Source organism: Solea senegalensis, linkage group LG19, assembly GCF_019176455.1.
Source record: "Solea senegalensis isolate Sse05_10M linkage group LG19, IFAPA_SoseM_1, whole genome shotgun sequence".
NCBI classification, from domain to species: domain Eukaryota; kingdom Metazoa; phylum Chordata; class Actinopteri; order Pleuronectiformes; family Soleidae; genus Solea; species Solea senegalensis.
In genome coordinates, this window is record NC_058038.1 from 15714135 (window position 1) to 15738663 (window position 24529).

At 38.5% G+C, this 24529-nt stretch overlaps 1 protein-coding gene across 2 annotated transcripts in view; it reads left to right on the top strand.

The window, feature by feature from the left end:
* The window catches only part of prkcbb (protein kinase C, beta b), an 85589-nt gene that overhangs the window by 17816 nt on the left and 43244 nt on the right, over positions 1 to 24529 (top strand). For both annotated transcript variants that reach the window (XM_044050374.1, XM_044050373.1), the window contains exons 3-5: positions 8606 to 8688; positions 18731 to 18842; positions 19376 to 19504. In XM_044050374.1, coding sequence (XP_043906309.1) covers positions 8606 to 8688; positions 18731 to 18842; positions 19376 to 19504 — 324 coding nt within the window. The remainder of the gene's footprint in view (positions 1 to 8605; positions 8689 to 18730; positions 18843 to 19375; positions 19505 to 24529) is intronic.

Here is a 24529-nt window from a genome sequence, read left to right on the forward strand (position 1 = left end):
ACAGAGGTCGTCATTGTGGATCGTCTTAATGTTTTTATAGTAGCCCACAAGGAAAGTGAGTCACCTGGAGCTAATCAGCATTGTAGGAACTCATCCGCCCGTCCATCCTCCACATGGAGCTGTGCCTATCTTAGCTGACATCAGGTACGCCCTGGACAGTTCAAAAGTCCGTCGCTAACCACTACACCAACCGTGTGGCCCCTGTATGAACTCATAACAGACATCAATTTGCATTTAAATAATATCCACTACAGCTTTGAATAGCAATTATGTGCATCGTTCACAGACACTCTGTTCAATCCGTTCATGTTGAACCTCTAAGGTAATAAGTGTGTTTAAAATAGGTGTGTTTAAAATGATGTGTGGTCTGGTGCATTGTTATCTTGACCAACAAAAACCTGGTCTAAAATCAATAAAGGCGCAGTATGTTCATGCTTATTTAAACAGCACATTGGATGCGCCGACATAAGCAGATTCACAACAATGCACATGCACTCTGCTTGTGGTGCACAGGGATGCGCTTCAGCGCTCCTCCTCATCCTCATCAGTTAAATGCCAGTTGAATGTTGTGCAATCCCTTACCCCGTGCGGTCTAATGGAGTCGCTGATAGGACAGTTGATCATTAGACGGTGGAGGCAGAGGGTCCACCTTCCAACAACCGCACACCCATTAACGCAGGGGGGAGGCGCTAAAGGGACACGGACACAAAGGTGCTTTCTTCAGATCTCACTGGGAAGATTACAGGACTCGTATCTGCTGCTGCGGTTTTGTCTCTTCTTCACCTCCATTAGTTCTACTGCTGCTTCAGCAGCGAATCCAAATAATGAGCAAAGTGCCACCGCCGCCACGTATCATCTTGAATGTAACACAGCAATTATTCGTAACACATCATGTGAGACTGTGCTCCCGTTTCATCACCATCGACTTCTGCCACTTGTTTTTAACTTTAAATCTGACTTTGGCACATTTCTTTTAAGTTCCTTAAGCTGCTTTGCTTTTATACTGCATGTCATTTTTTTTATTCTCCATCCTGTCTCTCCTGTTTTTCACTCACATCTGCCCGCATCACTTGCTGCCCCAGCAGGCACACGAGCAGCAGAGAATCGTCCATTCCTGTGTTTGCCATTTAAATAGCAATGTGCAAAATAGCAAAAATGACCAGTCATGCAAGTGAAGATAACTCATTTGCAATGGATAATAGATTATATTTCAGTGTTCTTTACAGTTTGTTCTGTGAAAAAGGGAATTAAATGAACCACGAGCGTTGTGGTCTGAGTGACAAAGAAATACAAAAACAAAGTTAAAAAAAAAAAAACAATGTGATTGAAACGTGTAACGTGTTTTTGATAACAGCTTTGCCAATCTTTAAGAAACCTTGGCATCAAAGTGCTAAAAAGAGCTTTTGTGAATATGTAATTGATTCTTTTGGTTTGTTTACACAGATTCAGTCATTACCAACTCAAGGTCACAGTTTGTTTGCCTGCCAAGTAAAATGGTTTGTTTTTCCAAAAACTGACAAACAACAAGATGGAAAATGATAGGTATAAAAACAGAGGAGATTTTGAAAATTAGAGAAGATGGATTGATGGAAGAAAACGAGAGAAAGAGAGGGAGTGATATGGGTGTGCTGACTCACTCTGACCCTTCTCCCTGCTTCACTGGTGGCATTGTGGATATTTATACTTTGGCGTAGGCTGTTCAGCCCCCTTATGTAAGCCCTTGCATACACTCACTCACACACACACACACACGGGGAAGTGCCCAAGGTGAAAGGCGTGTTTTGTCCAGATTATTGACTTTCTTCCGCTTGCTTTCCATCTTTATCATCTTGCTCCTTTTTTTTCCCTCCTGTGTTGCTCCTGTTTCATCAGCATCTTCTTTGTGTCTTCCTCCCGCCTCATCAGGACGTTTCCCTTTCATTCAGGCATTAGAAGGAGCAAGAGACAGAAGCAACATCAGTCGTCTGACTCTCCCAGACCTTTCCTTCCATTGTGTTTAAACACTGTGCCAGGTCTGCTGTAGTCACAAGGAGTTGTAGACAGAAAAGGATTTGTAGTCGAGTCCATGAACCCATCAGCCGGGATGTGAAAGCAGTCAGTTGGAGAACATAATTATGAAATACTGCCTCGGTTAGCATGAAAATAACGGCAAGTAACCTGACTTTTGCATGAAATGTACCATTCAAAGCTGCACAGAGCAACTCGGTCTTCCTCGATGGAAGATGTGTGTGACCCCTTCTGTCTAGGCAAGGTAATCAGACTCAGAAGAGGTGCATGGACACGGTTTTTAAGCATGTTTTTACTCTTGCACATTAAAAAGCCCAGTAGCATCAAAAGTGAAATAAATCCTGGCGCACATGAATTATGCAACGTAAACTTCCCCTGATGTCTATGTAAAGTGATGAGGAAACGATTCTCGCGGTGTTCCTCAAATTAACGCAAAATTAAATGTTTAATGTTATGTTGAGGATCATAATGCAACATGGAAAATGAATTGTTTTCAAGTAGTGGATTATGTGGCTTTCGTGCTTTTTATTTTATCTCGAAACACAGTATGTAGGAGATACTAAAAGTGATGTGATTTGCAACCACAGCTGCAGATGAACACTTTTAACTAGCCACAGTGCCATGTGCTGTCGCACTGAGCCCGTCCGCTGAATATGGGGCATCAGTGTACAGCGTGTCACTGCATCTCATAGACAGAAGCACGCGCACACACACACACACTCATTGGCAGCTCATTAGAGGAAGAGGCTGTGTACAACATCAGTGTTGTGCCAATGTTGCATAAACGGAAATTATACGAGAGAGGAGGAGGGAAAACAGGGGTAAAATATCTGTAAGTTGGTCTTATGTTTTAGCAAGCTGTCACTGAGTTTAACTCGTACAGCGCGGGTACGTGATGCTCAAGCATGTTTTCAACAGACCTGACATAAGAGACCTTTTTCACAGCAGATAAATTGTTGACTGGGTTTACCAGGAACATTAATAAGGTTCTGTTATTATTCAAGTGTAAGGGTCGGTCACACTAACTACTTAAACCAGTACTAAACACTACAGTATATACGTAGAGAGAGAGACTGATAGAGAAGGCAATGCTTTATGTTATGAAGCAAAAAGTGGCATTTGCAGGCTTTTACTAACTATTAGTTTGGTGCAGTGTAAACATACTTGCAGCCTTTTACGTTCAGCGTTTTTGTGCCGATTGGGACCTGTAATGTGAAGCGGGGATTAATGTGGATCACTGCAGTGACGTGTGCATGCAGAGGCATGTTCACGCCTGGGGAAAAAAACAGTCTTTTGGGACATGTTACGCAGACATGTTAACGCCTGCATAGAAGTAACACAGGTGCCTGTAATGTAATGTAATGTAATGTAATGCATAGCCAGTATAACGGGTATAAACCTGAATCACGGTGATGACACAGACGACGAGAGAGAGGTAGACTAACAAATGTCAAAGAAAGAAAGATGTGGAACAGTATATAAATAAGTCCATGTGTCATCTATGGATATTTAATGTATACGCGAAATAATGGAGGCACACGGGCCAGGGGCCAACTACATTATAGTCAGATTGAGAGCAGTACACAGAGGGCACCAAGAGGGATTTCAGTGAGAGATGAAAGAGGGAGAAAGAGACATAGGGAGGGAAGGAGCAAGTGTGTGGCACAGAAAATGAGAAAGCTGTTTATAGACATGTGTTTGAGATGTCTGGAGATCCTGCTTTTTATCTCCTGACAAATTATTTTTTAATTTATAGGATGTGGAGGAAGGGTATCAGATATTTAAGAGAAAACAAAGACAAAAGCTTTAGGTTGTGAAGAGAGTTATCATAACATGATCTTAATATTTCATGCAGTATCATTTATTCTCTTTGAAAAACCAAACTGTTTCTCATGTGATTAAAATGTTGCATAATGCATTTATTGAATGTATTTACAGGCACAGTTTGTAATTTCTTCTCAACAACAACACAAAGTATGCAGGTTGCTGATGTCATGTGTATATGTGATTAAAATGTTGCATAATGCATTTATTGAATGTATTTACAGGCACAGTTTGTAATTTCTTCTCAACAACAACACAAAGTATGCAGGTTGCTGATGTCATGTGTATATGTGTATATATATATATATATATATATATATATATATATATATATATAGATAGATAGATAGATAGATAGATATAGATATGTGTATATATATGTGTGTATATATGTATGTGTATATATGTATGTATGTACACATGTATATATATATATATATATATATATATATATATATATATATACACACATGTATACATATATATAAACAGAGTACAGAGTAGTAAAAAGAAGAAAACAAAACAAAAAGTGTAAAATGGAGCATAAAACAATTAATGTAAAGCTATTAAAATAATGTAAAGTGCAGAAGATTGCAATTTAAACATGCTTGAAATGTCATTTATTGTATCTTCAAGTATACATTTTGGATACCTGTTCTTCATTTAAGCATTTGTTTTATCTTGTTAAACACTGCTACTCCTTGCACATGAGAGGAAAGTACATGTTCTGCTCCTCTACATTCTTCTGACCGCTAGTTGTAATAACAAATCCCACCATTGTCTGCGGTTGTGTGGTGTCAGCTCAAACGATGTGGTCGATGGATACAGTGGAAGTAGCTGTGGTCGTCGGTCAGCGAGGGCGAAAGTTGTTGGGGTTTTGGTTAAAGAGCAAAACAGGCGGACACACTTCATATCTGGCGAGATGATGATGTTTGTTTCGGTGCAACGGTCATGAAGTTGGAAACTGTAGTTTATAGTTTAAACACTGATCTCTGTGTGCGTGTGAGTGTGAGTGTGTGTGTGTGTGTGTGTATGAGTGTGAGAGAGAGAGATTGGCAGTAGCAGAACTCCAAAAGAGCAGTTGCCTTGAAGCAATATTGTGCACACATCCTCTCACCATTTCTATCTCTACCTCTATCCCTCCATCCTCTGGATTCAATCTGTAATATCATTGGAATACGTGGGTGCTCTTTGTGTTTTTTGTGTGTGTGTGCATGTGTGTGTGTGTGTGGTATCATCACAGTGAGTGGGTGGTGTGACCAAAGAGAGGATATTGCGTGGGAGTGAAGTACCATTGAGGTGCACATGATTTGTGTGTGTGTGTGTGTAGGGTTGATGACGAAATAGAATAAAATAGAATACAGGATGATATGAAAATATCATGATGGAATTTTTTTTGTATGTTTTTATATATAATGTTTTGGTGTTGACGATTCTCTCATGGTCACTGATTTAAAGTCTGGTGTTATTTCTGCAATAATCGACAATGACGAAAGAATCTGTGTTTGCTTATTCTAAACTGTGATTATGAAATTCCATCGTGCAAAGTGACCTTCATCCCTTAACCATGAGTTAAGTTATTTATGTATTTCATCAATACATGCAACTATGGGACAGTATATAAAATTATTGCTCATTGTGATAAAAAAGCACTCACAATAAGTCCAATGTCTATTATCGTGATTACATTTTTTTATTGTGCCACAGCGGGCAGCTGCATCTTTCCTTGTAGCTTAATGTAATCTATTTTAATTAATTATTTTGCACCAAAAAAATGACTAGGGCTGCAACTAATGGTTATTTTCCTAATAGATTAATCTGTGGATTATTTTCGCGAGTAATTGTTTGGTCTATAAAATTGTCAGAAAATGTTGATCAGTGTTTCTCAAACCTGGAAATGTTGATGCTCTCAAACGTTATTCAGTTTTATATATGGAGCAAGGAAACCATAAAATATTCACATTTGAATATTGAATATTAAATGAATAATTTTGTAATTGATTAAAAATCAAGTAATTGTTTCAGCCCTGTTTAAGTTTCCACCATCGCAATAATATCGTTCATTGCAATAATTTTGGTCGGGATAATTGTGGTGGTAAATGTTTATATTTATGCCTGGATTCAACCGATATTTAACCGATATGTTTAAATATACAGACCCTGTCTTTGTACTGATACCACGTTGAAATAATGATGACGAGGAAGGGGAATTTTAAGCAAAAATGCCCAGGATTATACATTGAATATTCTTTACTCCAGTGCATGAGAGCTAGTCATAAAGTAATGTAGGGTTCACAGGGTTGAGCTACGATGAGATACATTCAATGACCCTCGTAAAATTGAATCATTCTGCAAACACACTCATTAAATGCTTCCTGCTGCAGCTGCTGCCACCTTGTAATAATAGATGCACCACAAATTAGGTGGTCATTGGAATAGAAAGTCTTTTTTTTTATTTCAGTGCAATCATTGATCTAACATTTTTCACTTTTATTCCTACATTCTGACTATTCCTAAAAGATAAGAGTATAAAGATATTTTAAAAAGTCTGTTTTTTCTTTGGGCACACGGTCCAAAAACATGCAGTTCAACTTTCGAGGATGGGTTAATTGGAGACTTCAAACTGTCTGTAGGTGTGAGTATGAGTGTGAATGGTACTTTGTCTTTGTGTAATGAGGACGTGCACGATGTATCCAACCTCTGACCCGCTGTCAGCTCTGATTGGCTGCAGCATCATTGCAGCCCCCAAAGGATAAGCAGAAAAGATAATGATGGATATTATTGGATTATCATTCCTAATGGACTTGTCTTTTAGCTTATTGTGAGGCTAATGAGATATATATATGTATGTATATATATGTATATATGTGTGTGTGTGTGTGTGTATGTATATATGTATACATATACATATATGTGTGTGTGTGTGTGTATATGTATATGTGTGTTTGTGTGTGTGTATATATGTGTGTGTGGATATATGTAAATATATATTCTCCACATTCCTCACATTCCTTCAACTCGTTATTTTTCACTGACTCATTTATTTTTAACATTTATTTAACCCTTAAGAGTTCCTTTTAATAAAAAGTACTAATTTGTTACTATATTAATAAATATTATATATTAATATAAAAAATATTAATATATAAAGTTTTTACAGCTGTTTCTGGGAAGGAGGCGTTTTATGCCGCTAGGAACATATTAGTCAGTTCTTCTGTAGCTTAAGAAACTCAGTTCTAAAGTTTACCAAAAATGAATACCTTCTGGAAAATTTGAGCTATATTCATTCAACACAGCCAAAAATGGCTTAACAATTTAAGACAAACAAAACAGAATGGCAGGAAATGGTCCCAGGGTCCCTATTCCATGGGTGACCGCACCAAGAGGTCAGCAACACACATCCTAATGAATTAAAATAGCATTCCAAACAGTTGAGATCACAGTAAGCATTAAAAACGCAGGCTCAGTTCAATGGTTTCTCATTGTCTCACGTTTAAGATGGAACGAGAAGCTTCGGGTGAGATGAGTTCAGATATTTTTAGCTCCAGTATTCCAAGCAAAGAGTGCGACAAACCTGAACGCTCGTCTCCCCAATTCAGTCCGAACTCTGGGAACAATCAAGTGATGAATGCCACAAGAACATAATGCAGAGACAGCTATTGGTTCTTCTGTAGCAGAGGGCATAAATAAGACGGAACCAAGCCAAGAAGGGCCTTATGAATCAGTCATCTGGAAAAGATCTTCAAACTGCTTGTTTTATTCAACATAGACGTCTAAAAACCAAAGATGTTCGCAACAAACACAAAAATGTAAATGATTACTTAAACACTTATTCTCTCTGTGAAGTTGAGCTAATCTCTTCTTCCTCTTCTGCAGTATCCGTGCAAACGGGCAGGTTTTTATTATTATTTTTTTCCCTCTTCACTTATTTTTGCAGCAGCTATCATCAAAATCTCTGTTGCTTGGTGCATTTACAGCTCATCTGCACACACACCATGTAAATATACTCGGGGGTACAATCTATGTACGTGTGTGTGCGTGTGTGAGAGCGAGAGATAGTGAGATATTTTTAGCCTCCTCTGTTCATCTTGCCTGTCAGTGGAGCCGACATTGATCAGGGTGGAGATGACAGCCTCACTGCACATCAAGGCTTTTCACATGTTTCTGCACCGCTGATTGTTGCCAACCTAAAGAAAAGTGGAGACGCGTTCCTTTTCTTTTCATCTTGTTTAGATTATCTTTCTATTTGTCCGTCTTATGCGACGGCGTGTGTGTATTTGTTATTCTTTCGACAAATCTCCGACAACTTGGCGGTTGTGAGAAAGCAGTTTGTTTCCTGTTTGTTTTTTTTCCCTCCGTTATTTCTCTTGACGACAAACTTTGCACGCACAGAATTCTGAGGTTACATTGTACACGATGTTGACGGCATTTAGAAAGTGCTCTTATTCACAATGAGTCAACGCTGCAGGAGTGACAATATGAGCGTGTGGGTGTTCAGAAAGCACTGCATCCCGATGTAAATTTACTATGACTAAATCTTTTCATAGGTTAAGTTAGTGCTGTGTCTTATGTCTTATAAAAACCTAAAATGAAGTCCATTTTATTAAGACCTCTCAGTGTGGTAAACAACATACTGTACCAGATGTTAACACACACACACACACAAATAGAGAGGACATATTGTCATAAGTTGTGTTCAAATGAACGTAGGCAACATTTTTACTAAGGCAATTGTTGATTGACACATTCTCTGTCTCTTGTTTTCTCTCCGCAGTGTGTTGTTTTGTGGTTCACAAACGTTGCCATGAGTTTGTCACTTTCTCGTGTCCAGGAGCCGATGCAGGACCTGCATCAGATGTGAGTACAGTTTTAAATAAATGTTTGTTTTTAACTCTGAGTATGAGTGTATGTGTGAAGTGAAAGACGGATCAAACCACTGAGATATTTGCAGCTCAACTGTCACCAACGTCGTTCTGGTCCAGCAGTCTCCATCTTGTTCTCTCTTCCCTTTTTCTTTCTTTCGAAAATGACTAATTATACACATGACACAAGAATTTCCAATTTTCCCATCTGATAGGCAGAATCTTCAGTTGAGCTTCTTAAACATGACTGTATGAAGATGTTGTGTCTTTAATTATTCTTAAGACAAAATGCAGTAACTGTATCTCTGAACATGTAATCCATTTATTTCATATTTTAAAGATGAAATATAATATTTCAAATCACTCGCGCAGACTCTAGAATATAATTAAAATGGCAAAGAGAGAAACACAGAGCAGTAAAGGTGAAAAATAAAACTGAATATGATCATTCATTTCATTTTAAAAGTGGATCACATTTCACCGCTGTCACAGGAAAGTCTCACGTGATATAGGGCTAGGGAAAAAATAATATTATTTTGGTAAAACATTTTGAATGAACCTTTTGGACTTACCTTAAAATAACTATAAATTATTGTATATTGTATATATCTTTACTCAGACCAGGAAGTCAGACACCGTTACGACATTAAAAGGGGTATTTTCAGAATAAAAGTATTGTAATAATCGCTTTGTTTTTGGAATCATTTGGAAGTTTTGCTTAGTTCTGTATTTTCTGCCCTCACCTCACCAAAAATCACGTATTGCATGTAAAGCATTTGCATTGAAAGTTTTAAATGATGAATAATATTTCAGACCTGGTATTCACATGGGATGAATGCTTATTTTTTTCCCCTGCCCACCCCTGTGCTGCCACTGTGTATACACACACACACACACACACACACACTCAGTCAGGTCTGATAGTATTGCTTGACAGAGCCTGTTTTCAGATGAAGGACACAGTATACATATAATGTTACATTGCATTACATTGTTTCTGTTCAGTAAGACCAAATGGAGGCAGATAACAATAACAAAAGTTGCACACTGCAGCTTTAAATGTCTTAAATGTTCGATACTTGTGGTCCGTTGGCATCAAATCAAACAATACTAATAACCGCCATCTATTGTGCACTAAATTACACATCTTTGTTTAAGTTAAAAAAGATGCACCTGGCCTTATTTTACTCTTTAATCTTCTCTTTAGGAAGACACACTAAATGGTACTTTGATACTATTTTCATCTGCCAAAGTGCTGAGAAGATTCTCTTTGATTTATGTCCTTTTAAATAGAAGTCTATTGTCTACGCTGTCCTTTAAGAGCACTCCTGAGATGCCACCTTTCTTTCTTATAAAAACTCTGCAGTCTCTAAGTCCCTTTGCTCTCTGTCATTACGTACCTCGGGAGTGCCCTTTCATTCTGACAAGTACACTTAGTGAGCTGCCTCCAGAGGATCCTCGATTGTTTGTCGTTTGTCCGCTGCTGTTTTATTCCGTTTAAGTGTCAACTCCACTCATTATAATGCTTTAAGTTTATCTGTTGAGCAAAAAGCAACTTTTTTTTGTCTTCCTGTCGTCACCCTGGCAGCTTCCTTCCTACTTCCTTACACTTACCTTTCACTTTGACAGTTTTGGGTTTAAACCACGGTCGTTAGTTGACCAGTTTTAGTAAGTATTACATGGGAAGTTATTCACACTCAAAGTCACACCGATGGTAAATTTAGAGGAGTCCAATTAACATGGGGGGGGCGAACTGGGATGAAGCCGGAGTAACTGGAGAGAACACACACACACACACACACACACACTCAAAGTGGGATCTGAACTGTGACCTTCTTGCTGTAAGGCAACAATGAATGAATTGGGTTTTTTTAGGCCATGCAGAGTTCATATTAAGTTCATGTATCAAAGTCGAGATCAAATCATGTCAAAAAATAAAAGTATTACTTTTGTTTTGACCTCGGATTTTACCGTTAGTTTAGGCAGAACAATGAAGTTGTGTTCATTTTAGCTTATTTTCAACTGTGTCTCCCTCTCACTGGTTCATTCGTCCATAACATCCAATCATATTCATTCACGAGTGCAGTGCAGATATTATAAGCTGATGCCTTTTCCTTTTTCTCTTTTTTTTTTTACTTCCGCGAGCGTCTGCATTGCAGAACATCTTGCTCTTTATCCAGGAACACATTATCACATTAGAGTAGTCACAGTGCTTATCTTGAGAATAGAGCTCTCTCCTGTTTTCAGTACAAGCCATGCACAGTTCACAGCAGAATGGGCAGTGAGAATGATCTTTCCCCTCCCTTTTTCATGTCTAAATTTGTTAAATATGTCACACGCACGACCCCTTCTGAACCAGATTTAAGAATAAAAGCATTTGTAGCAGTTTGATTCCCTCACTCTATTCATTGTTTTTAAGCAAAGCTGTGAAATATCTGCAGGACTGGCAGGTGCACAAGCTTCATACTTCAGGTCCTCAATGGATGTGTGTGCAACGGGGATGACTGCGTTTGCTCTGTTGTTGTGTCTGTTTTGCTTTTGAGAATAATAAAAATCTACTTTTTATACTGTAAATACTTCGCTGTACTTAACTAAATGCCAGGACTATAGCAATTAGGGGTGCGATTCCCCAGAGACACCATGAGACAATAGTATTACGATATTTAACCCTTAGAACACAGAGCATTTAGGCTGCTTTTTTCCCATTACTATGTTAAAACATGTTTAAATAAAAAATAATAATAATTTTTACCAACTATATAAACACATATGAAATGTTTCAGATTGGATTGAATTCATTAAATTTGGAATATGTCACAGTTACGTTTGTTTAGCTTAGCTTCTTCCACTTTATCCTCCACAAAACGTCTATTTTGTGACTTCTGCACAATATTATTATCACAAAATTTATCACAACTTTGACTCAACAACACCTAGGAATATGAAAAGAATTGCAAAATACCAAGTATCTGCGTAAATAAATACTACAATGTACTCGCACAACAGCTCTATAGTGATAAACCTCTCCCTAAACCTGTGTGTTTGCACATACTATATGCACGGTGAATACATTTTGTTGTCATGATGTACAACATTATTCAGTTTCAAAGCCCTGTCCAGATTACTGCCCCATTTGCGGTTGGTGTCAGAAATTGTACTTCTGCTTTGTTACCTAGTTTTATTATTATATTCATTATATTTTTCCTTTTGAGTTTGAAACCAGTAAACTTAAGTCCTCGTTTCCTCGAAATCTGACTTTTGTCTATATTTCTATCTTTGGCGTTCATTAAATTTGTGCCTCCCTGAATCTCTCCCTCCACCATCCCTCCATATCTATCTTTAATCTGTGCATCCTCTATTTAAAGGCCACTGCACCCTGGGGGGCGCTGCTCTTAATTATGGGGCCTCACCACCCGCACCATGTCATTTCCTTAATGAGTTCATGGCCTTGCCACCTTAGTTCCTGCACAGTAGGAATGTGGGGTAGCTCCGCTCCAAACTAGCTGCACATTTAAATATAGGAGACGTGAACGGCAGGTAGCTTTATGTAATGATTATAGAAGAGAGGAAGAATAAGAGGAGGTTCACCATGCGACATCTAAAGCCAGGGATCCATGTAATTCCTTTATTCTCATGCATGTTTTGTTTATTTATTTATTTATTTCTTTACTGTATATTTGCTTCGTTTTTAAGAGCACTAGCTCAAGAGCAACTTGTATTATTTAATCCTAAATGTGGTCAGACTGTGTCATGGAACATTATGCAACACCTGGATGAATTTTTCTCGAACGCTGTCCGATTTGTGCTGCTTGGCACATTGTTTTCACCCACACACACCTGCACATAAGTGGCTTTTTCCACGTGAAAAACCCTGAGAGCTGTACATTTCCAGGATTTGTCAGCTGTGGGTTCACTTTATTTTAAGCTTCATCATACATATTCAGTTTGGCACAACAGCTTAGGATGGAGCAGCAGGGTCACACTGTGAGTTTTAGCTTGGTAAGAAAATAAAGATTTGTGTTTGTTTGCCTAATATGGTGAGTTTTTGTTTCGAAGAGAAAATCATCCAAATTGTAACCGACTTATTGCTTTTCTTAACAAAAGATTGAAAACAAATGTGGCTAAATATTTATAGATACGGCTCGCGGAGCCAGTAATGTCAGAGTTGCTCTGAAATAATTAACAGAAATGACTCAATTAATTATCTTTTTTAAAAAGGTTTGGCACAACATGAAGCAAGGAGCGTGCTGAAAGTGATTTTTATCCTGCTGTCTCACTGTCTGCACAAATCGGCTCATCACTCTCATCTCTCCCCGTGTCTCTGTCAGCTATGTATGTTTAAAAGGAGAAGTCAATTATAGATCTGGGTTAATAGAATGGGTTCCCTGTGGGAGAGGTCGAGGGATGAGATCCTCTAATGAAACCTACATTTCAGGCCCACAATGGTATAGAATCAAGTTTGTCTCCATGTACGATGTGTTTTTTTTTTTGCTTTTGAATATAACCCTTTTATAACAATCGCGCTCCTAAATTTTCTTCATTATTATTGGTTATTGTAATGTATGAGCTTACAACAGCCCGTTAAAGGGATATAGTTTGTGTGCCTCGAACTCAGACAACGCTACCATCCAACCAGTTGGGGATCTGGAAACTTGCTCTCACTAAAAAAAATGGATTTCAGCCACATAACAAAAGAGTCTAAAAAAAACTATTGATTAGTTCAACATTATACTCACATACAAAGCAAGAAGAACACACACACACATGCACTCCCTTCAATTTTTATATGCAGTGAAATTTGTAATATAGCAACATATAAAGCAAAATCACATCAACACAATGACTCCAGCACTTTCATTAAGGACTCCAATCCAGGGCAGCCTGTGGCCAAGTGGAAAGGGAACTGGGCTTGTAACCAGAAGGTCGCCCGTTCAAGTCCCCACCAGGTCGAAAGGGCTGGGGTACTCCTGAGCAAGGTAGCCCACTGCTCCTAATTCTAGGATGGGTCAAAATGCAGCAAATAATTTCCCTAAGGGGATTAATAAAGTATCTAAAATTAAAAAAAATCCAACTTCCTCAATTGTGTTCAGACGTGTGAAATATTTACTTTTATTGTCTACTGTTTGTGCACAGGTATTTATGAGACAGCTCAGCTCTTTTCTTTCTTAACCTTGGGAACTCACAAACCCGGAGCGGTGCTGCTCGGCTGGTGACGCACATGTCTGCCGTCTGTGATCGAGTAGATATGCCCAAAGCTGATCGCCGTAATCGACCTGGACTTTATCGCGATTGTGTATCCTCTTAATTGACTTTGGTGCAGAGAGTGAGAGGTTTACGAGCTCTTTGCATACATGGCACTTTGAGAAACCGAAGCTGTCCCTTTAAGCAGTGCACGCTATCCCTGAAGGAAACAGGTGGAACTAGTGAAGGTGAAGAGCTCAGTAGACAGATGGAGGTAGCACCCAAACATAAATACAGTATGAGCACAGTCAGATCCTGATACCATGATATTTTTAGTGAGTATGTGAGATCAGATGGTTAAAAAGAACTGCGGCGAAACCATACGGTAACCTCTGAGAGAGGAGGAGGACTGACGAAGCGATGAGGAGAGAGGGAAGGAGGAGAGGGATTCTCTCAGGGTGTGAGGATTAAGTTGCTTTTTCCCTTTTATTTTCTGCACTTGTGGTTCCAATAACTCCTCTCCTTTTTTCCCAAAAAAAAAGTGTTGCTTTGTGCTGCTTCTCCCTTTGAATAGTGTCTCACACAAACACTTAAACAGTCCCAGAGTAAGTATTGTATTGTAAGCTCGAGGGGGACAAACATAATGGCACTTGCATTTGTTTTATTGATGAGAGCAGAAAAAGCACCTGCTACAATCTATAGTTAAATTACCTAGAGAAATGTTGAAATGTAATGTGAAAATTATGTTTGCACACTGACATATTTTCATGATGGGACTTTGTAGCATCCATTATTTATTTAGCCTGACGTGCTTCCTTCAGTGAACGTACAGCTCGCCTTCAGGTTTTGTTTCGTTTCATCACATAGGAGGAAATAAATATACAATATACAGTTTAAATCAGTTTATTTTTCAAAGTTGTTTGGGCAAGGTAAACTATCTAATTGTGATTTTTCTGATATATATGTTGTGATTGGAATTATATTTGTGATATAACTTTTCAAACAAAGCGTCAGTACAATCTTTATTGATCGGATATCAGACTAAAATAGCTATATCGAATAATAGATAGATATCGAATAAAATCCCATACAATCCAAAAATCCTGTATATCGCAGGCTTCCCTATACACGGACTGTAAAAATGTTCTTTTTGGGAGAACAATATTTGTTCCACAGTTGGAGAACCATGTCTTGAGTTGAGTCAGCACAAATGTGTTAACAGCTTCATACGTTCATAAACAGTCTAAAAATGATTGTATCGTAAAGTGTGATTTCTTTAGACCCTGAACATTTATATAATATTTGTTATTTATACATTTATTTTTGTAGTGGTTTAAGTGACATATGATGTGTTTCCACTAGCCCAAACTGTAGATCAGTTAAAAAGACTTAGCAATCCTGAAAATGTGGATTAATCTCCGACATTTAGCAAAGGAAATGTCTGAAATCTCATCATTGAACAGAGTATCTCCTATGTTCTGTGCCACAATCACTGGCTTGTAAACTCTCAACTGCCTCCTGTGATTGGCGAGTTAATGTTTGGATGTTTAAATAGATTTGTGAGTTGTACGTCCCAATAACTGAAATTACCTCTGTTGTTTTTTTCTCTATTTTGCTCTAAAGTAAACAGGCAAAAGAAGAAAGTTGAAACACACTGCACTTCATGTATGTAGGGGCTCAGTGAATAAATGAGCAGAAGAATGCGGTCTGTCTGTCACATGGCATCATGAATGACATGAAAAGACGAGATGTGTCTTTGCGTGCGGGGATTTGATTGATGATGTTGACGGGACAAATAATGGACCACCGGGTGTTTAACCACCACAAAAGAGAAGCAGCGAGTGAGACAAAGCGCAGTGACAAGACAACGGTCAAAACAGCTCGTCTTTGCACTGACTCATGGGCACTCGTTGTTCTGGTGCTGCTGTGTGCTACAGTCGGACCAACCCTGGGTTAGGACTCTCAGCAAGTAAGGATTTATAGGTTTTAAACAGGGATGACGACGATATTGGAGAATTCGTCTCTTCTTTGGTGAAATAAACACATTTTTCATTCTCATGTAGCAGCAGATGTATGCATTTTCTTCACTGAGTGAAATAAATAAACGTTAAATAATAATAGTTGTACAGGGCGCCAGCATGGAAGTCAAGGAGGTTGCAGCCTAATGTTAAACCAGCGGATCTTGGCATGTTTGCTGTTATCTGATAATTCTGGTCCAGAACGCGGCAGCGACCCAAGAGCATCTTCTGTCCTCGCACTTACCTTTCACCCTCTGCCCTACACTTGGATCAAGAAATGAATCAAACTGACAGTCTGAAATAATTTTATCGGTATACTGATCACTTATCAGAGACCTTTTGTGTCTGATCCAATATGAGATTAAATCTGGTACTATTTAAAATCTTAAGCTGTTTATTATTTCTTCTTTATGGGAGCGCAATATTATGACAGCTGAAGCATTATGCGTGTGAAATGGCTTGTTAGGGCTTTTCCAATTTCAAATGACTGTGACAGACTCATCATAGGTAACAGTACACACTCAGTAAGCAGTAGACTGTGGTATTCTGCCATCCCCATTAGTAATATTAGTAATATTAGCTGTTCTTAAAGACAAACGTGGCATGAAATAATGGTAAACTGATCCACTGCTGGAATCCAGATCAGATGCTGGGAATTTTCCTCTAAAGCAGCGTTTCCTTAAATGTTTTATTCCGAGCACCACCTGAGAAGATATTGAACTCTCAAAGTCGCGCCATTATCAGCCGAGTGAAGTCAGCTACAGACTTTTCACAGGAAGCACATTTAGTCCCAATGACATAATCTGCTCTCTCGTAATCCTAATCCTTCTAGAGCTGCAAATAACAATTATGTTCATAATCTTTTATTCTGTTGATTATTTTTCCATAAAATGTTGAAAAATATCGATCAGTGTTTGTCAAACCTGGAAATCCTGATATTCTCAAATGTCTTGTTTTTTTCCTCATACCAAAATGGTTCAGTTTGACTGATTTCTTTGTTACGTGGAGCAAAGAAACCAGAAGCTACAACAATGAGAAATCTTGTTTTAATAATCAAAAAATCTCTCAAACCGCTTAATCCTTTTTTCAGAATAGTTGACGATTAATTTAGTGATGATTAATAATGGATTCATCGAGCAATAGTTTCAGCTCTATCCCCTTCCTCACATATACTTCGCACACTGGTGTAGTGAAGTTAAATTAAGATGGAGTGAGAAATGAGGTGACTTTAATTATTATAAATTATTTAATTATAAATGTATTATTATTATTATTATTCATTTAATTTCTCCATCCTCCACACTGATCACATACCCTGGTAAATACAGGATTTCTGAACTATTACCACTAGAGAAAACCCACGGAGCACTGGTGGTACATGTACCACTGTTTGAGAACCATGGCTCTGAGCACCATCAAATATGCACCATCAAAATATATTTAGTTTGACAATAAATTGTGATTTTTAAAAGGAGGAAGAAGCTGTAGGATAATGTTTTATCTTCGTTCTTCCTCTTTGATTTCTTTTCTATCTTTAAACGTTTGCATATGATTTATTTAATCACGGGTGTTTGTACAAAAGCTGGGACCCTCTTATTTTTCCGTCAGCCCTCGTGTCGTAGTCGCGCCGCTGTTGCTCATCGCTGTCGTCTCGGCAGCATCGTGCCCTCTTGTTTTTCAGAGGAACAGAAAAAGCAGGAAGTGGTCTTGTCCTTGAGAACGACGAGCTGCGGCAGAGAAACAAACAAACAAACACACACATAACTGCAAACACACACAGCTGTGCAAAGAAACCCACATGTCTACACGCAAGCAGTCACAAGCACCTGCATAATCTTTCAGACTGAACAAGCACACACATACTTCAGAAAAGCTGATTATAATTCAGGCAGTGGCAGTTTGAAAATCAAAATAAAAAAAGGATAGGTGTGGTGGAAATGAAGCTCATGAGGCGGAGCTTCAGCAACACACACACACACACTCACATGTTTACACTCACACCTGACTCAATTGGTTCATATAAAAAATGTGTTCTTTGACAGTGAACACTTGTTTATTGGATTTCACCACGAGAGCGGGAGGAAATTCATAATCCAGTAAAAACGTCAACATAATAACTTGGATGGATCTTCTGCACAGAAGTATTTTTACTCCCACATTTTCCCCCTGCTTCGCCGCGCAACCTGGATCACATTCAAGTGGTGAAATGAATGTTCTCACCTTCCATACGTTCATGCTGCTGTGTGTGTGTGTGTGTGTGTGTGTTCAGTCTCTAAGTAGGCAACAGTTACATGTCTCAAATGTATGCGTAATTGACCGTCCGTCTGCTGTGTCAACCACTGAAACCACAGTGCGTAATAGTAGTATTTGCCCACTGGGCCATGGTTGCAGGTCTTCCTCTCTCTCACTCACACTCACGCTCACACACGCACTCAGCCCATGCAAATGTTTATAAAAGAGGAACTCACACTTTATCTAAATGAAAAAATAATCGTGTGTGTGTGCGCGCGCAGGTGTTTGTCAGATTAAAAATAAAGCATACATTAATTGCTGAGCCACTATATGTTCATTTTAGTGATGTTCTCAAATGTCTTTGCAGTTTTAATGATTATTTCTGTCAAATGGAGCAAAGACACCAGAGAATATTCATATTTAAGAAGCTGAAAAATCCGAAAGCTGGTATTAAAAACACAAAAAACAGATTAGTCAATTATCAAAATAGTGGGTTAATTTAGTCATCGATTAACAATCGATTAATCAAATAATCGTTGCAGCCCTCGGTCGTGTGTTCCTCTTAAACCAACTTCTCATCTGTCTTCCTTCCTTCCTTCCTTCCAGGACCCGAGAGCAAAGCACAAGTTTAAGATCCACACCTACTCCAGCCCGACGTTCTGTGACCACTGTGGCTCTCTGCTCTATGGCCTCATACATCAGGGCATGAGATGTGAACGTATGTTTCAACGAACACACACAAAAAAACTCTTATAGTCTTTATTGTACAGAAAATGTATATCAGTCCCAGCAAATGAAAAGAATACATTGGTGATTAAACAAAAAACAAACACACACTGTTTAAGTAATGAGATGTTAGTGCTCGGAAACATCCACAATGGTTTACCTATTTAAAATGATTAGGTGTAACTGTAATTGCAGTAGAAATCATTGGGAATATTATATTATGTGCAAGTATGGTCTTGTCTTGATAACTGTATTCTGAATTAAGTCGCAATGGTTTTATTTTTTGTTATTTTCTCCTCTCTACATATATATATGTATATGTGTATATATATATATATACATATATATGTGTATATATGTGTATATATATATATATACATATATATGTGTATATATGTATATATATATATATATATATATATATATATATATATATGTATATATATATGTATACATGCCACATAAAGATATTCTCAGCACTTAGAAAATGTAGTCCGTAAATGCACACGTGTGTGTTTTTTCTAGACTGCATGATGAACATCCATAAGCGCTGTGTGGCCAACGTGCCGAGCCTGTGTGGAACAGACCACACTGAGAGGAGAGGTCGCCTCCAGATCACTGCTGAAGTCAAGACTAATGTACTCACTGTTACCAGTAAGTACAACACACACACACACACACACTTGCAGTCATTGCTACAAACCCGAATAACAGTCATCTGACTCCCCCTGCTGGTAGACCTACACAGGTGGTGTCGATGCTGTTAGTAAATGAAGAAAAACTGTCTTGTACAAAGATTCACAGTGGCACAGCATCAAATAATGAACTCCTCAGCCTCAGCTGTCCTTATTGAATATAAGAATTCATTGCAACATAGATCTGTATACAGAGAAGATGCAGCTCACATGCAGACAGTCTGACCGGGATCCTTGAAGCATCAAGTCGATCCCACTGAGAAAGTCTATTAGGGCTGCAAGTAACGATTATTTCCACAATCGATTAATCGACTCGATTCAATCGACAATCGCTTGGTCCATAAAATGTCAGAAAATTGAATTGAAAAATATTGATCAGTGTTTGTCAAATGTCCTCAAATGTCTTGTTTTGTCCACAAACCAAAATGATTGTTTTCATGATTTCTTAGTCATATATAGCAAAGAAAACAGACAATATTCACATTCAAGAAGCTGAAAAATCACATCAACTGGTTGTAATTCTTTAGAAAACAATCAATCCGATGAATCAATTATCGAAATAGGATTTTCTTTTGTGTCACCACATTTGATGCAAACATTATTTTACAATATTTGAAAACTAATCTCAATTAAACCACCTGTACAGGTCTCATTTCCAAAGAGATATGTTAAATATGGACAGAGTTTTGTTTCCTTATTAAGCCACTGTGTTGCGCCCCTTGTCGTGTTCAGTGGTACCCACAGGTGGCAGCAGATAATTATTTTAAAGCTTAACTCAGTTGCAGCTACTCAAGAACTGAAGTCACAAAAAAAACACAAAACCAGACGTTCCTTTCATACAAAACAGTGCAACTCAAAGTGCTTCACAGGATAAAAACAAAACGATTACTGCCCCACCACACCCTGAAACTATCAACCACAGGGCAAACCAAATGGAGCAGAAAAAACCCCAGAAGAAACAAGGATGTGAGGAAACTATTATAGATCTCAGCAAACTAAAACACTAAGAAAAATAAATACATAAGATACATAATGCATAAAAAGACTATAAGAAAATATAAATGAAGTCTCAAAGAATATAATGTATGATGTACCTTTCCTCCACCTTTTCTTAAAAAGGAAAAGTCTACATGATATACCTTTTTCAATCTCACTCATCTACTCTCCCCTTTCTTATTTCTTGGCTGCACAACGGAACAAAATACCTCCAAAAATGTTAGAATTAAGCTAAATTGCCATTTCCCTTATTCTTATCTCCCTGAATCTCCCTGAGACGTGTTGTGCAGATGATTTTGCTGATAATGTGTTGCATTCCTCTTCATCCACTTAACATCCTCTAAATTTTCCTTGAGGTTGAAGATTGTCTTCATTGAGAGGCGCAGGTTGCTGCAATACTCATTTGTGTCCACAGGGGGCAGTGTGCAGCCATCAGCAGCCTGCTACCTCATTGCAGAGCAGTAGGAAAAAAAAAAAAAAGGACAAACCAAAGGAAAAAACACCACCACAGGGAGCAAATTGTAGAAGCACAATGGCTGATTTTTACAGCTTAATGTGGCAGGAGCTGCTGGAAATGATGGCAACACTGAAACATGTGCATGCGCTTTGAAATGAAGTTGTGGACTTAATCAATGAGACGCTGTATTGATCACCCGTGTGTCCCCCCCCACACACACACATACACAAGAGCTCAGTGGTGATGGAGGATCTATCTCAAGGACACTCCAGCAGCAGTGACTGTTCCCTCCACACCCACTCACTCTCCTGTGTTACTACACCCATGCTGCACTTGTCACTCGTGTCTCAAGTGACATTTGCGATTATGACGTGGGAAATCTCCCCGACGAGTCAGGCTTTCTCTCGATGCACTGGCGTCATAAACATGGCGTCCACTTTTGAGGCTTGTCTTCTGCATGGCATCGCTGGCACTCACTGACATCACTGCCGTACTAACTTTTTACTTGTGGGTTATTATATTACCCTGTACTCGACCTGGTCTTGACATCCGTTCTCAGTGATCCGATCACAGCCTCAAAGGTCAAGTGCGTAAGAATTAGTGACAATTAATGGTGAGACTGCAGACTGTTAGAAACAAAGGCCTCCTCTGCTTACCCCCAAGATATACTGGTTGCAGAACAGATGCGCTGTGCGTCTCACGTCCACCCACTTCCGCCACCCACAGGATGCCAGTTCCAGGTCTTCTTATTTACATCTTATTTGCTCAAAATATCTATAATGTTACAGATGTCGCAGACAGCTGTAACCAGAGCAATTACTTTTTATAATCTCAACAACCCAAACAGTTCAATTTTACCATCTAATGAGACTTGCCTACAGTATACAAGCATGTGGACGTTGGACTTTAAGAATGCCACATTGACTCAGATGACGCTGCTTCAAAGCCAACACCCACGCCGCTGAGCACTTCCAGTATTCTGCTGTTACTGCACTCTTATCTCCATTTGCTCTCCCTGTAGACACAAGCACACGTATCATCTCTCCCTCTCTCACACACATCTACATACACACACACACATACAAGTTCTTTGCAGTTAGTGCATACAGAATGCAAGCAAGAATTGCCCACATGCATCAAACACACCTTTGCTTGCAAATGCCAAATGCATTCACTCACTTAAACACACTCTTTCTTTTGTATTTACTGTAATTGTCCTATGAGACCATTTGACATGTTACCCTCCAGGGTTCTAGCCAGGATTTTATTTTAGCGTAATGGCGAGGGCTTTATCGCCCTGTGTCAGCTTAGATTGGCACAGCTCCCCCTGCGACCCTCGTGTGAAGGATAAAGCAGTAGAATGAGTCTTTTCCTGGTTAAATAAAGGTTAAATAAATAAATAAATAAATAAAAAATAAGAAGATGGATGGATGGTAATGGCGAGCGCAGCGAACAAGCGCGGGGGTTGGTGCTGAATGAGATCAAGTGATTTTGAGGCAAAATAAAAACTTAACGTTATTAGGTAGGAGCTACATCACTTTATGACAAGTGCAAATTAGCATTTTATGGGTTGGACTGACATATTTTAATTATTCAAACAAATGAAAAGGAATAGGTGAGGTATAATCTGCCAAATATTAGCCTCATGATTGAAATTTAGGTTTAGTTTAGGTTACAAGGTAAGAGCTGCGATCACTTTTTGGCAAGTGGGAATGTACATTTTATGAGTTGTACTGGCCCTTTAAGTGTATTCCAACAAGTACAAAGGAGCGGGTGAGGTATAATCTGTCAAATATTAGCCTCTTGAATGAAATCAAGTGATTTTGAGGCGAAATAAAAACTTTACATCACAAGTTAGGAGCTGCAATCACTTTATTTCAAGTGCAAATGAGCATTTTATGGGTTGTACTGGAATTTTTTTTTTTTATGTATTCAAACAAATTAAAAGGAATGGGTGAGGTATAATCTGTCAAATATTAGCCTCATGATTGAAATCAAGTGATTTTAGGGCAGAAAAAAACGTTATAAGGTTACTGGCTTTATTACACAAGTAAACACAGTCAACCTTTACACTCAATTTTGCGTTTCGGCCGCATATCATAGCGTAACGGGCCGATAAGATATGCATGCGCTAGCTAGAGATCTACCCTCCTTAGAGCTTCCATCAACAAACATTTGATGGTCTCTTTAACAGGCATCATTTAATATTTATTGACTTTCACCACTGAGAGCTCAAAGTTGGCCATTTGGTCTGTCCTGTGGTTAACGTCTTGGAGCTTGGCGTCAAGTCAATTTTATTTATATAGCCCAACATCGCACACACCATTTGCCCTCAAAAGGCTTAACACTCCGTCTGTCCTTAGACCCTCACATTGAGTGAGGAAAAACTCCATAAAAACCCTTGTACATCTTTACAGCATGAGAACCTCATTCCTCTGACATTTCCGGTGTTTTCAAATGGTGTTACGTGCTCCACACATCAGTAAGAGCTGATAAGAGATGTGTATCTTCATCTTTTTCTTTTTCTTAAAAACAAAAAACTTGACAAAACATTGTAGGCAGAGACGGCTTGAAAAGTTTTATTCCACTTTCAGGCGAACTCAGGTGCAATGTGCTGACAATACAAGATGAGGCAGCTTCAGTGTTATTTCACACTTCAGTGTGACATTTTTAGTCTCCATAATTTGTGTCTGAATAGTGGCAGCCCATAATTTTCCAGTACAGAACTCCCTCCTTCTTCTTTTTTTCTAGCAGTCCTTTTGTTATGTGTGAAATTAAGTCCAGTTGCCGTCTCGACTAAAACTAAAGCCCTATTGTTTGGTCTAAGTGCAGTAAACTGCAGCATAATTTACTGCCAGTGAGCAAAGTTCAGTTTATTTTTGAACACCCTATCTCATGTCTGTGTCGTGCTAATGATGTAATGAGATGAGCACAGATGTTCAGCAGTGAATCCACGGAAAACCTGCTCAAACCCCAAATTCACAAATGTATTACCACCAAAAAAAGGCCCAACTAACAAGAAATGGCAGCATCACAATTCACTAAATCAATAAATATGGAAGTCTATGGGAAACTGACTCTGCTTCACACTTGATGTATAATCAGTTAATAAGTTAATCAATGGCTAGATTCAGGTGTTTCTTCAAAAGATAATGATGTGAATTTAGTAGACTTTGTTCCCATTTAGAGGAAGGTAGATTTGAAAGCATGGCACGTTTCAAAAATGACATATTTGGTCATATTGCAAAACTCAAGGCTTCATAATGGTAGTTTTTTTTTGCAACTGTATATAAAACCAATAAACATTTCTGTATCAACCAGTAGCTGTGGAACACATCAACACTGTCCTTTCAATCCTAAGCTAACTTCTCCACCTAGTGTCAAAACCCTACTAGTACCATTAATATTAATATAATATTACTATGCACCTTTAGATCAATGCTGCCGCTTGAATATAATTTGGACACCGTATTAAGGCACCTGACATTACACTACCATTCTCCCCTCTACACACACATACTTCTCTACCAC